The following is a 15333-nucleotide window of genomic DNA, read 5'->3' on the forward strand; positions in this document are numbered from 1 at the left end:
CATAATTTAATTCCCACACACCATTATCAAATTATGTAAATTCAAAACAAGGATTAAACGGTTTAAAGTCCATATTTATAGCCTTGTTGCTTGGTAACTGACCAACTATTTCACTGGAGTGCTAATCTGAATATTCTGTTTTTCCAGACAATTGAAAAAGCTATAGTTTTCTTAATACCCCCCCCCCCCCCCCCCGTCTTCACTACATACTGTACTCTGATAGCCAACTACAACCAGCGGTGATAGTACGTATCTGTGCAGGAGGCTGTGTACGTTATGATTAGTGTTTGTAGCATCTTACCTCCAGTTGGAATGAGACTTGGATCAGCTGGGAAAGGATCTTTGTCGTTGCACAGTCCTTGACTGCAGCACATAATGGGCTGAAAACGTGAAAAGTGTGCATTGCAATGAAATTCGACATTCTGCTTTTTCAAATTGTGAAGGCTTGCTTCACAAATATATCAGTTAGTTACGCCATCGCCGATAACTTGATGACAATGTATTGAACCAGAGATACATTTACATGATTTACAATGTAACATTCACACTCTCACGCACAAAACGCCATTTTAAACATTATCTCGCGCGTAGATAAAAACAAAAGAAATGAATCGTGATTCTCACGAGGGCGTATGCGTACTACAACGTCATACATCACACTTCACAATAATGAAGCAATTAGGTTTTATCCAGTGATTTGTTATTTTGTTTTATTTTTAACGTGAAAAGCAGGTTTCGACTTATTTTTCGATTAAAAAAATAAACAGTACTCACCTCAGGAGAATCAACTCCGCACCTGGTGACGGTTTGGCCGTAGTCTAGACATCCACGAGTGAAAGTGGCGGTGTCGTCGGGCTGTAGTTCCCAGAGAGTGTAACATGAATACGTTGAATCGCAAATTGTACCCCCATTGCACTGGCCGTCGTCACAGTTACAAGTGATTAGATTAATTCGACCTGGATATAAAATGGAAATAATTGCTATATGCACGTTTATTTTATTGATTGCAGGAACATCTGGGTATTTTGCAGTCGGCTCGCAGTACCTTGGCAGTACCGTTTTCAAAATGGCGATTAAAACTATTCGATATAAGATTGGTTTAAAGAACATATTCGCAGATATCAGATGAGATGCATGTACTATAAAAACCATAATAATAAACAGACGCATTCCGAAGCACAAGCTTGTATTATACCCTGTGGTATATACGGGGTAATATATAGTGTATACTAGCAAGAAGTTAATTGACTTATGACATGTGTACTCATTTATTTATACGGGAGGTAAAAAGTTACCTCCATGATTTATACAAGCAACTGATGTAGGATTGTTTCAGAATTGTATATCACACTTACATGAAAAAAATAAAATCGTAATTGTATTTAATATATACTAATATGTGGAACTTATGTGGAACTTATGCAGAACTACTGTATGCGATATGATTATAATCATTATTTAAATTAGTGGGGCGTTACTGGTTTTACCAAATATTTAAAGAAATCGTGTGACAGGGGTCACCCGTTCAACAAAATTGAACAGCACCTTCGATCTTACTCGCAATATTTGAATAACACCTTCAAAAAGGTAATGTGCAATTACAGTTAATCACATACTGTCAATGTATTTAGGACGAATTGCACAGTGTGTGGAGTAAAAAATAGCATCGACTAGGTTTTGACGTCGAATAAAGTATATAGATGCCAGACGTACCACAACCCATTATTTAAAAAAGAACCACACGCCCCTTTATAAGGATGTTTGTTATTTAACCTCTAACCTAAAATAGATAAGTTTGTGATACTAGTACCTAATGGTATATGATTGTATGTGTTGCAAAGCCAGATAGTGTATTTCGTTGAGTAATGAACCTTTTCAAGTTAGTTAAAGTTTGTATGGGAAATAAAATGCATGCTTTTATGTCATCTTATTTCTAAATGTATAAATACAGGCTTGGTCTTGTCTTATTTCAGCCTGACCTTCGCATACCTTCTTTTCAACGCATAGGAGTAGTTAATAATAGTGTTTCGCTTCACATACAAACGTGTTCACTGAAGTGCGGATAGACGCCCCAGTGAATATCACAAGAACAAGTAAGTTAACGATCGCAAGAATCCGGTCGTACCTGTCACTGATGCGATAGTGAGTGGAAATAAGTAACTGACCTCCTTCAAAATATGGAGATTTTAACCTGGCACTCTAGGTATTTCTCAAAGCATTGTTTCACGATGTACCGAACACACCTAGTAATCGTGAAATAGTGGCTCGGTTTACTCAGAAATACTTTTGTCAAAGTAGCAACGATGAAATTCCGAAGATTAAATGGCATCAATGACATCTTGCGACAAGTATGTCGCTAAGATTTATGAACAATACATCAATTGTTTGACGTAATAATTTCTAATTTCTAATTGCCAATTGTTAATTGCCAAGTTTCCTATCCTTGCAAATAATGGTGCATGTCCTGAGGTTGTCAAGACTACCCAGTGCAGTAAATTTATTTACTTGATTTACAAATCACTTGATCTCAAGTATACGCATCTTGTAATAGATACATACCAATAACGAGTAGTGTCAACATTGAAGTTTACTTACAGGCAATTAGTATAAGTATGTGCGCTACTTGTTAGAACTCTATATATTCTAGTAATACTGGCTTACACATGTAGGTGGACTCTGAGAATGTTTCAAATCGCAACCCGTGTCAAAAGGAAATAAAGCATAACATTGCCAGGACTGTCACGGGTTAGGGTTTGCTTATTTCTGTGTTTGTTTTCTACTAGCTTCTACCCATCGTTGAACTCGCGATACCACACAAACTATGACACATCGCCACAAATGACCGTGTTATACAAGCCGTGTTGTTTTGTATGACGTGTTGCAATGCAAGCCGTGTTGTATTGTATTGGACTGTAGGTCGTGTTGTATTGCAAGTCGTGTTGTATTGCAGGTCGCGTTGCATTGCAAGCCGTGTTGTATTGCATGTCGTATTGTATTGCATGTCGTATTGTATTGCATGTCGTATTGTGATTTTTGATTTACGGGTATGTAAAACGAAATTACATTAACGGATGTAACTGATAACTTTTCCAATGAAATCCTTAGCACCCCGTTGGCAGGCCAGTCACACTGGTTGTCACCACAAGAGGTTACGATCCCCCCTGCCAAATGCTAAGTACAACTGAAACTAATATCTACATATTTACATGAAAAATTGTCCACCTGTGCGGATCTATTTGTGCAGGAGTTTTACGACCGTATGCCCTTACTGACGTCAACCGAACTTGTTATGTGGGAAGTTGGCACCCAAGGCTCACAGGTGCTACACCTTGCCCAAGGGTGACCTGGAGGTAGTTGCGGCAAAGGGTAACCTCATTCTCCCGAGTACAAAAACTCCGCAACCGGATGCAATTTTAACGTCGTACCCAGGACATAAAAAATATGTTTTAAAGCTGAAAACCGACACTACTAAGCCATGAGGCCAAACCTGTAACAAACCGGGAGCGCTGAAAAGCACCGCGTTCACCCGCGCGATCAGTGTGTTGAGGAAAATGACAAGCCAAGAGGGTGGCAAATCAGTGTTTGTGTGTGTAGACTGATATCCACCATGAGAACAAAATCCTCTGACACGACTAATGTCACGAAACCAGGGAGTACCACAACAATTACCAAAGCGGATATTGTATTGTATTGTATTGTATTGAAAGAAAATATTAACGCTGTAATTTTCACTTGAATCTCACATAGTCCAAACCGTTTTAAGACAATTTTTTGCAAGACAGTTAAAATTGCGAAATTTTTTCGCAGTGAAAATTTCTCTCAGCCAGTTGATAACTGCCAGTGGGTCCAAACGATCGGGCACTTTGGGGTGTTTTTGACTAAAAAATTGGCGTAAATAACCAACATTCTGCCAAAATAAATGGAAATCTTAAAAATGGAGATCAAAAAAAAAAAAAAATCGGCTCGGTCATAGCCGTATAGTTCAATATGGGAGAGTACGCGATCATAAAAAGGAATACTGTTGGTGATATCCGCTCATCCGTTAAATACATTTGTACATACGGGTATAATATTCAACAGACATACCCCGTATGAATGTACTCGTATTACCTATGCTGACGATAAAGAGCCATTGCTCTAATAGTCTAGCTATTTTTAATAGTTACTTATTACCAAATACTATCTACAATATACCATATGAGAGTATAATTACCTATTAGGACCTTATTTTGTCAGTTTCTAATATTGAAGATGTGAGCATGTACAGTGTGGAACATGGTCAGTGGCACTGCAGGTGCGTCGAGTCACAGCTACTAACTATAGCGGCTGCATGCTTTGTTGACTGGCACCTATCGTTTCTTTGTCAATGTAGTACCACTTCATCATATGTGATTTACTCTAGATGCACATATTTCTAATCGAACGGTTAAAATGTACTAATTGTGAAAAAACGCCAAATTGGGAAAGTCAAGTGGAGAATGAAACTTTAAATACATTGAACGGGAACAATATGTCAACATATACTGCAAGCATCTGATTTTACAAACTTCAGTTGGAATGTGGGATGGTTTTTAATGTATTTCAACTACCAATGTCTTAGACCATGTTTCGATTTGTGGTATGTGTGACATATTTAGTTGCAGACTCGGTCGCAATCGGTTCACGAAGCGCATGTATCGTGCATACCACAATTTGCACCAAGGTTTTCCAGTCGTCGTATTACAGCAATAGATTTTAGACAAATAGTTTAATGTACAGTCCCTATGCATTTGTTATGTTGTCTAAATAGATAGAAAATGTTTGATGGTAACCAATGGCTACAAACAGAATGCCGGGACTGGTGACGTATTCGGACAAAATGCCGGAACTGATGACGTGCTCGGACCACGCGGCGCCATTGAAACCAGCAGGAGATGTCTTGTCTACTACATACACAGACAGAGGTGCGCTATGCAATCGACAATGCATTGACATTTATGCAGATTTTGCAACGTGTTATGTTGCCAGTAAACATTGGAGAGTTATTATTGCTGTCTTGATATATATGGCCTCCAGCAATATGAACTATCGAAAAACACGCGGCTATGTATTCATACCTGTATCTGCATTCAATGTATTACCAAATTACAAATAACTGTACATGTAATAACAGTATTGTGTTACATTATAACGACACGGGTGGTTACTAAACAACCACGGGTTTACAAATAATTGATTGAAAAACAAACACATTATGAATAATTACACTCACATATCCGTATACGCCCTCTAAGTATACAACCCCCATGTTCTGTACATTCTTGTTTCGGTTGAATTGTTCTAGAAAACAAATCATCCACATGGAATGCAACGACTGCAATTGTAATATTCAAGCACATTAACATACGATTCCATCTTTCTGATTTCCATATTGCGATTAACTGTTTCCATGGTATCAAGTATGTGTGATGCCTGCCTAATTTCATATTGAATGAGGGGTGGGCAAGGGGGATAGCTGGTATAGGTTACAGGAAATAAAAAAAATGCATTTTACGTTTTTCCAGGAAATAAAATAGAAAGTTCCATTTACCGTAAAAAAATAGTTTTTTTCACACTTTACAGATAAAGCAAATTCTTAATTACATTTTACATTTTTATAATATACTTGGTAATTTGTGATTAAGAAGCAAAATTGGAAATTGCGTACGAAATAAGATAAGATCTTTGTACAAGTAAAGTAAAAAACAATTGATTACAACTTACGAAAATACCCCTTGCCGAACGACCCTCTTGTATCGAAGATCAGTTTAGTTGGCGTTTTCTCAGGTGACCTCACTTTATAATGTGTATTAACTCTACACAATCATAAATGCAAAATGACACTGAAATACAACAGGTAAATGTCGGTCTATTGTAAATATTGATAGATAAGCAAATCATAATAGTTTCGAAATATATTTATAAGTCATCGTCGAATCGCCGGAAAATTCAAGATGTTTAGTATACATACTTGCAAAGTTTGAATTTTTTGTGGTTGAAAATTATATTGACTTGTCATTTACATATAATTATAATGTTCACTGTATACAAAAAACAACATCACAAATAATTGATGTTGTAGTCGTTATTGTCAATAATGATTATGATATAACCGCACATTAAAGTACAAGAATCTATTACTCTGGCTGGTGGTGTTTGTGGTCACCATGACTTGTCCCGACAAAACGTCAAAACAAGTAATCCGTCTGACTATTTTGTAAATAGTCACGAATAGTGTCGGTTCTTATTTCAGACCAGAATCATTCTCGTCACATTAAAACAAAATACTTTTTTTCTCGGAAAGTGAACATCAACCAGGGCACTATTGTTCGTCACACCAACTTGGGACTTGTCATGGGTAACTATGGGTGTAATTTAGACATCAGGTGACGTCAGATGTACGTATGACCCAAGGAAAGAATGGAGCTTATGACTCAACTCTTGGTAGGGTAGAATTATAGTATAGGTGGTGAATAGAAATGGGACATCGTGCCAGAGGCGGGTCACGATGTAATCAGTCACGCACTAACTGTCATCGACCGAGAAAGAAAATTACTTGACACATTGTAGTTAGATGAATGTGAAGTTTTTTATTCCTCCACTGTGTACATTAAGGCATGTACCTACAACTTGCGATGCCATTCCTTCGCATGGAGATTAATGGCCATCATCAATTTGACGTTATAGCTTATCTAAGTTTAGTTTGCGGTCATCATGGTTCTCCCTTTCCTTTCGTGTAACCCAAAATTGGTTTGATCGAAAACATTTCAAAACGAAGTTTGTTTCATCAAATATTTGAAATAAATGCCAAGTAGGATTCGAAATGTGTCGGTATATACTAGTGTCTGACGAATCATATACGATAAAGAAATCACAGACAAGTACACTCGGCAATAAATTATGCCTACAGATCACGGTCAGTACAATGGTGCATGAATGGTGTAACTATTTGTATCGTCGAACAATGAAATGTGTGATCATGGTAGATCATACCATTAAATTGTCACCTGAATGTACAACGTGTAAAACTGAAACGTAATATCAGTTGTATCAGACACAAAATCTTGAATTTTCAAGTTATAATGATGAACGGATACGAAACCGTAGAGTATAAATCGTCATTTCAATTTAATTTTTCCTCGAGCACGTGACACCACGTGACCTGGGCGTTGGTACAGTAGCGGCAAACTTGTTTTTTTTTTTGCTTGTTCACCTTAGCCATCTTCCATTACGGTTACCATAAATAAATTTGCCAACGTCTGAATCTCTCACTACAAAAATGCAAGTGTGGCGCGACCGAATGAGAGGGTTACATTGATGTTTTGAATCGCGTGTCCTGCCGTGTTACAAAGAGAACAAGGCTATCTTGAATGGTTCGATAGGTAAAGGTGTGGCCACGCCCGATATTAGAAACCTTTGCCAAGCCACACGTGTTTCGCATACACTATATCTGAATATGCTCTCTAGCAATCTCTCTCGTCACCACGTACCCGTCGGTGTCCTATTTTTCTCGGAATTTCAGAAAATTAAATATAAATTCTTTTTTTCATGAAAAAAAAATAAATTGTAATCACAATGTTAAAACATGTGTGTGTCGATTGCGTAAAACAGATTGGTCAGACATTTCGTTTTTTTCTGGACCTAATAAAAACGTAAAGTCATATGTCTGCTTTATATAATGTCGTCGTATTTGATTTGGTAGAACTGTCTTTGTAAATCAATCCCTATGCCTGGGCTCTTATTGAATTTATTAGGTGGTGCTGCACACCATATTTTCAACATGATGGTAGTGGTAGCGTTTAGAGTGTAATATAATGGATACGTGCAGTCCCATGTGGCTTGGTGTCGGGTAAGTAAACAGAAATACGTGGTAGTATACATGATGGTGTTAGGCATACAAATCACACACTGATACAATTCTTAGCTATTACTACATGTAAACAACTGAAGCTAACAACGAGCGTCTCCCAATTGAGTTGTGCTGTCGTTTTGGTCTGAAATCAGAAACACCGCCATAGAAACTTAAGTAAACAATGAATGGGTAATTCAATTGTTAGACCGTCTTTTTACTAGCACCCCGTTCAAATCTGTCTACGTTGAATAAAGTATTAACATCGTACAACGGTCAGTACGCACAAGATGAAAATCGGATCAAATACTATTTATTATTGTTTTAATATAGTATACTACCCGTTTGAAAGTTGGAAGGTGGGCTGAAGGAATGGGTGGGGTGGGGGCTTAATTTTCAGTGTACTAATTTCTGTACATCCTCGCAAGTTTTTAAATGAGCGTAGACACTGTAGAACACGGACCATATATACCAGTAGCGTAGACGTGCATACAAGAATGGGTCTTAGTTGTAGACTGACCAAACATAACAAAGAAGTCGAAACATAAAGAACGCTCTGTTGATTACAAAACTAGTCTGTATTTCGTTTTTTTTAATTTTAATGTCATAATTAAATTATTATGAGATTCAACTTTACAGGCACCAATTTTCAAGGTACAAATGTACTTTGGCGCTCAGCTTATTGCCGCCATAGCTTATTGTCTTTGCGTAATTCGCGGAAAGAAGGCTGAACAGATACAAAAGCCTGTGAGCAGACAATGGCTTGCAAGCAGATGACCCTTTCGTGTCAAAAATACTGGTGTGATCATTGAGTAATTACTACCTCAGATAAACAGCCAGCGTCTTTGATAAAAAATGATACTTTCTTACGGTACTAGGGGGTCCGTGACCACCAGAAAATACACAATTCGTAATAAAATAAATAGTGTCGAAGTACATGTAGATGGTATTTATTCTATTCACTGGTTTGACAGATAGAATGAAATGAATCAACAGGTGTGATTAACTCGTTTAGGGTTCTGTTCTTCTTTATACGCGTGAAAACATTCCCATTCTTTCTATCTTAAATATTGATATAAAGACACAGCGTGGGCATATCCTTCCAACAATGTTGGAGGGTCTGTGATATGAATAGTGGATGAGAAGTGGCACTAGAAAATTATTTGTGAAAGACTTGACGTTAAATAAACAGGTACAATGTAATAACATATTGAACATGATAATAAAACGAAAACTTACATTGCATGTCACATAACATTTTATTATGTCATACAATTTGCATAATATAGCAATATAGAAGATATAGTCTAAACTACATGTAGTTGTATTTATATGAAACTAAGTCATAACAAAGTCATAAACTAAGTCTATGAGGGTCTATGGTCATAAGCTGTCTCTGGAAGTGAATAGACTGTGAATAAAAAAAAATAACCACTACTGCTAGACTATGAGGTGTCAACATGGTTTAGAATTCCCATACAATGAATGCAATTGAATTATTGGATGTTTTACAAAGGGAACACGAATACATACACTACTACCTGTCGCGCCTTTCAATTTCAGTTCAAGAGACGAATTGTGAAGTTGTCAACGTAATGGAATGCAGTGTCACTGTCAATGTCAAGTGGTGATCCATTTGTCACATTCAATGATGATTTAATTTACCCAGACTAAAGGTAAATCTGATCTTTGTACAGAAATCCAGTACAAAGCTTTCACGTTTTTAAATATAGCTTTCACGTTTTTAAATAATTTAAATGTTCATAGCGTAGGCATTTATTAATTTGTTTGCGGGTCAATATATATTTTCGTGAATGGCACACTTAGGAGTGGGAAGTGGACATCATGTGTGTCATTTGACGCCTATGTGACTCCTAATATTGCGTAATACAGCCTAATATTGAAAACTTGGAAACATTTCCTGATAACTATCCACAGATAGGAGTATGGTGCGGAAAAAGTATTAAATCAAATCTGTCTTACGTGTTATATTAAATCACACGGGATATATTGGTCAATACTGACAATTTGTTGAATATATATTCATTTTACCAAAACCAGATCTAACTGTCATAATTGGCGATTTAAATCCACATCGGGTTCCCCGTTAAATGTTTTAAAAAAAACATGAACCCAATTTGAATCTACTTTGGTTTAAATCTTCAATATTCACGATTTAACTTGCCAGTCCCATGTACATTTATATCGGCTAGACCACAGACGCGGCGGCACGAAGTTTTGCGAGATCTGCTCACCAAGCTTGCGCCAAAAGCGCGACTTTACTATGGGGTACCTGGGCGTGCTCTCCCTTAACAAATTTGAAATCTACATTCTCTACACCTATTCCATACATTTTGAGGGGCAAATTTTACTGACACAAAGGGTTTCGAGGGGAACCACTGGCAGATAAGGGGTAAATCCACGCGTCGGGCTGACCATTAAATGTTTTTAAAAAATACGTGAATATATTCGATATGTGTCTTGTTGTTCAATGTAAGCATTTCAATTCCCCGAAGAGAATTTTGAGCTTTTAAATAAATCACAATGGCAACTGCACTACTACACCACTTTATACGGTTGAACAGAGCGTATATAATCGATCAGCCGTGGATTCAGTATTTCTATCCACGTTATTTGACGAAATATAAAACTGTAATAGCCATATATATGCTTGGCTATTCTAGAAAGGTGTACTAGAATATCAATTACCGCTGTGTGATCGACCTTGCATTCCAGAACCAACGAATGAATCATTATTTCATTGTCCACCAATGGACTTGCATCGAATAGGGTATACATGAAATACTCTCCGTCATAATAGTAGGGACATCTAAGAAGGGCGATACTGGTTAATTTAAATTCAGTTTTGCTTAAGAGTTAGATTAGTGGCAATTTGCCAAATAGAAAATATTAATATTTAGAATCAAATTTCATAAAAATGCCAGTATTGCACATTGTTTGTGTGGGTAAGTGAGAACCCCACTTGCAACACATACCGAGCCTGTTGCGAGAATAATTTCGTCTGGATAAATTCATCTACTAGTATATAGTCAGGCACAGTAGAGGGACTGTGAGTCAGGAGACACTTTGACACACACAATGGTTATAATCATGGGCATAGTCCAGTTTACAAAGGCTGACAATGTACATTTGTGAGTCAGTAACATTAAATACAGGGCAACAACCGGTGGGCTGTGTTTCCATTTGAATCACGGATAAACGAAATACAGAAGTAACAACGTACTTGTCTGGAATACAAATACAGTAGCACTACGTGTAAACTTGTGAACAATCGGTGAAGGAAGCTTGGAAAACATCGTCAGAAATGGTTCACACAATCCAATCTTAACATAATAGTAAAAGTGTATTCGGTTACATAGGGATACAATATGTATGTTATAAAATGGATTGCCATTAAATATTGTTTGATAAAATAGTGATTTAACAATAATACTTTAGTTTTCGAATACTTGTAATCGGTTGCTACTACAGACCAGTCGCTACTACAGAATTGTCAGATGCGTTACAGTTACTCGTGAACTTTCAGTTGCGTGTCGTGGGTCAATAGTTACGAATAATGTCTCGTATTTTTAACAACAGAAGAGTATTGTTTGTTCGCACATCTATTATCCGTGTCGCACAATAAACTGTATCCAAATTAGTATCAACAAAATGGACGCATAGCAGTTTCAGTATTTTAAATGGCTGGTTAGTAATTTATTCATATCGACTTGGGATTATGTTTTCCTACAATCGCTGAAATGCCATTGATGTCTGGTCCATAAAAGTACGAATCGTTGTTAAATAATATATTTAAAGAAAAATGTGAATTGTGTGGTCACCCCTAGAAATATGCAACATGGCTGCCTCGTAAACACGTTGACACAATCTCTATTCAAACTATGCTTTGATTATCTTACGTGTTCAATAGAAAACGATGTGACCCATGACATGTAGGAGTTTCCCTCAGGGGGTCACGCCCTGACTAAAAAAGTGCGAAATCGTCTCCCGTCTATTAATAATACAAACTAATTCTTATAGCATTTTTCATGACCTCTTCACTGCTATAACATTAACTGTTAGTTGTTAGTTGAATTGATGACGAAATAACAATTGGTGTAAGAAAATTTGTTGTTATAGCAAACTATCTAAAATCAGCTAGGGCGTTGGTAACATGACGACAAAAATGTGATTATTATTAGCGCGTTAAAATTGCTTTGCTAAAAACAATGTTTTTATTTGAGAAAAAAAATGTGTATATATCCAAAATAAAAATAACCCCCACGAGGGCGGGATATCGATTTTTGAAATATTAGACTTACCTTCGGGGGGAGTTTGTCCAATCGTAGCTACCACACAACTTGTTAGAATAATGGAAAGTAATATTAAAGTCTCCATGATTGTTGGTCGATTCTTTAAAGTTGTGGTAAACACGATCTAAACACTGTGAAATATTACACCAATCAAGATTGTTGAGTACTAATCGAATCCAACAGTTGCCAATAGCTCCGGTGCACAGCTTCGGCTGGCACAGACAGGTACCTTTTCTCGATCACTCGCCTTTTACGTGAGGCGAGACCAACGGTCTTCGAAACTTGTACACCGGTGACGCGAAATGCCACTGCTCAGTGGCCGGGACCGTATGGAAAGCTATAATACTCCTATAACTGCTTTGATCGTTGTACTTGGCAGTTGATCGTGTTGCTGAGTACCGCTACCATCCGTAAAACCAAGACACCCAAGACAGAAGTGAGAAGCTTTTGATTTGGTATGTGTGTGTGATTCACGAAAGACTCGTTACTCGGCATTGTTTGTTCATTTGCATATGAATGTGTAACACCTGAGTGAGCTCTCCGAATAGAAAGTGGAATCAATATGCATACAACTCAAAAGTGACTCCCTAGGCGACGATTCAATCAGGCCATGAGATTACACCAATAACAATCGAGTCATCTAATATGTATATCGCACCAAAAAGAAACCTTCTAGGTGACAATTAAATGCTGTATTTAAAGTTATGCCAATACAAACTAATACCACCGTTTTTCGTGAATCCGAACCCTCAGAGAATGAAAACTAACTTTATGACCAAACAGGAAACTCCTGATTTTGTATATTCAGATCTGTTTTCAGCAACCAACAATTCTTTTCAAATTATTATATAATTCCATTTCTCGACATTATGAAACTTTGACATTATCAAATTGCCCAGTAATGCCCACCACAGGGTTTCTTACTGTATACATGACCTCTAAGGATAATATACCCTAATTTTTTGAACTTCGAATACAACCGAACTTTTAGAAGAATAATTTAAAAATTCTAATTGATAGTGAATTTGTCTTTCTTGAAAATACCAGAATATGTGACTTTTATGAGTAATGTATAACACGATATAACACGTGTGTATGTCTCTCATGCTAACCTGTTTATTTACAGTTCGGAAATTGTATCAGGCAGGAGGAGAAAGATTACCACACAAAATATAATAATACTGTAAAAGTTGAAGAGCATTTTACAATTGTAAAATGCTGTCAAATGACGAAACATACATTACATCAATTTCATTAAAGTGGCTGTACTCTAATTTGAATAATAAATCATATTCGAATAAAATTGAAAATGATTCAGAGTTATAGCCACTCCAGTCGAATTTGTCGGCCTTCTGACTTCTGCAGAAACTGTGATACCAAACGACAATGGGAGGAAGCTATGCAAGTACTATGAGCTGAATCCCGTAAAACATTTACTAGGATACTAATGAGACTCGTGTTTTCATTGTTTGTGGTTTAAAAGAACATTCGATTGAAAAAGGAGTAAATTTCTGTCATTCAATTTTGTTCCGGTAAAAACTTTGGTTCACTGAAGACATTATATTGCAAATGTACAGAACATCCCAATACGTGATACGATCACCACGTACGATACAGTAGTTTAAATATAAAAAACGATTCGGGTACATGTGACATTGACAAAATCTAAATGTTTTTATTTACATGTATATTGCTAGAAGCCTCATGCAATTAGCGCATAATTGCTAGAAAAACTAGAAGAAAACACTATTCTATGTGTGGTAAGACGTGGTCTGCCGCCATACCGTGTTCTGTCACACAATCACTTAGTGTGTTATATAAGTATGCTAAAATGTTCACTGACACTAGATTACTGTCACTCCAAATTTTGAAACTTATTTGTTGTTTTTATAATAAATATAAATATAAATATTTATAATATATAAAGGGTATACTCATTGTAATTACATAACATGTTACAGAGGACAATGTCATTTAACATTGATTGAAAAAGAACAAGAAAATATGAAAAGAACATGAACTGTCAGACCAAAATAATTGTATTACGTTTTTTTGTGGTGAAAAAAATAAATTTAGAAATATTACGCAAGATTACTGCATTTTGTAATTGTAATAGCGATATAAATTTTTCGGGTGAGGGAAGTGTATAATAATAACTTGGGATGTATTTAGATCTCAACTCTTGGTAAAACGGACAGATAATGCAAAAATGATACTCGTCCTCTACACAATTGGTATTACATAAAATACAAATTCTTTCTGTGCGTGTAATTATGGAATTTTCTATCAGTTTCAATACGTAGACAATGGGCAGAAATTCTTAGGCGACACAATGCTTCCCTGTAACAGTCTTTTTGGACTGTTTTAAAATAATTCTCTTGACCAAATATATATTTAAATTTTCTATAAAAGCACAGCTTCGGAAATAGCTCGAGTCCACTTTTCCAATTTTGAATATCAATGTCCAGGCATCGCTGTTTGAAAAGCTTAACAAAGTATTCAGAGTTCCCCACCTCTTGGTTGTACCATGCCTCACCCAGGCCATAAGAAAGAAGTAACATTTTTAAATTCAGGGCCCAACACTTTTTACCCCTTTCTGCTTCATGGTACTGAAACATGTAACATAAAAATACCAGTCTGTGTCGGGGTAATGATAAAATGCGAAGCCAGTACTTAATAATTCCAATAAGTCTAAACGTTCTAATAGTAAACCTACCTAACTCCCCCATTATAGCCAAATTTGGTGCATTATGATAGACTTTCAATATAAATCGACAGATTTTTTTTTTATAATTTCAACTTGATTGCCATTGTGAAAGCCCCAGACTTCGCTAGCGTACACAAATTGGTAGGATTTTACCATCAAAGATTTTAAATGCAATATTTACATCAATACCGTCAAATTGCGAAATACTTTTTTTAATCGCAAACAACGATCCTGACGCTTTTTTGGCCAAACTAGACTCGGCATAGTTCCAAAGCCCAGAACTCAACAATACTATACCCAAATAATTATAATAAGAAACAACTTCTAGTTTATGTCCTGCAAGCTACCATTGCTCACTTGATTTCAATCTGCCCCACGCCTAAATACCATTACTTTAGATTTATCAATATTAACTTTTAGTCCCCATTTATTTGCATATAGATCCA

At 36.5% G+C, this 15333-nt stretch overlaps 1 protein-coding gene across 1 annotated transcript in view; it reads right to left on the minus strand.

The window, feature by feature from the left end:
- LOC100378275 (uncharacterized) overlaps positions 1-12631 on the minus strand; it is an 80031-nt gene extending 67400 nt beyond the window's left edge. The window contains exons 1-3 of the mRNA XM_085502091.1: positions 12190-12631; positions 775-956; positions 302-380 (exon numbers count right to left, since the gene is read on the minus strand). Of these exons, the coding sequence (XP_085358217.1) occupies positions 302-380; positions 775-956; positions 12190-12265 (337 nt within the window). The 5' untranslated portion in view covers positions 12266-12631. The remainder of the gene's footprint in view (positions 1-301; positions 381-774; positions 957-12189) is intronic.
- Positions 12632-15333: the final 2702 nt, after the last annotated feature.

Source organism: Saccoglossus kowalevskii, chromosome 8 (genome assembly GCF_978046115.1).
Source record: "Saccoglossus kowalevskii chromosome 8, keSacKowa6.1, whole genome shotgun sequence".
NCBI classification, from domain to species: domain Eukaryota; kingdom Metazoa; phylum Hemichordata; class Enteropneusta; family Harrimaniidae; genus Saccoglossus; species Saccoglossus kowalevskii.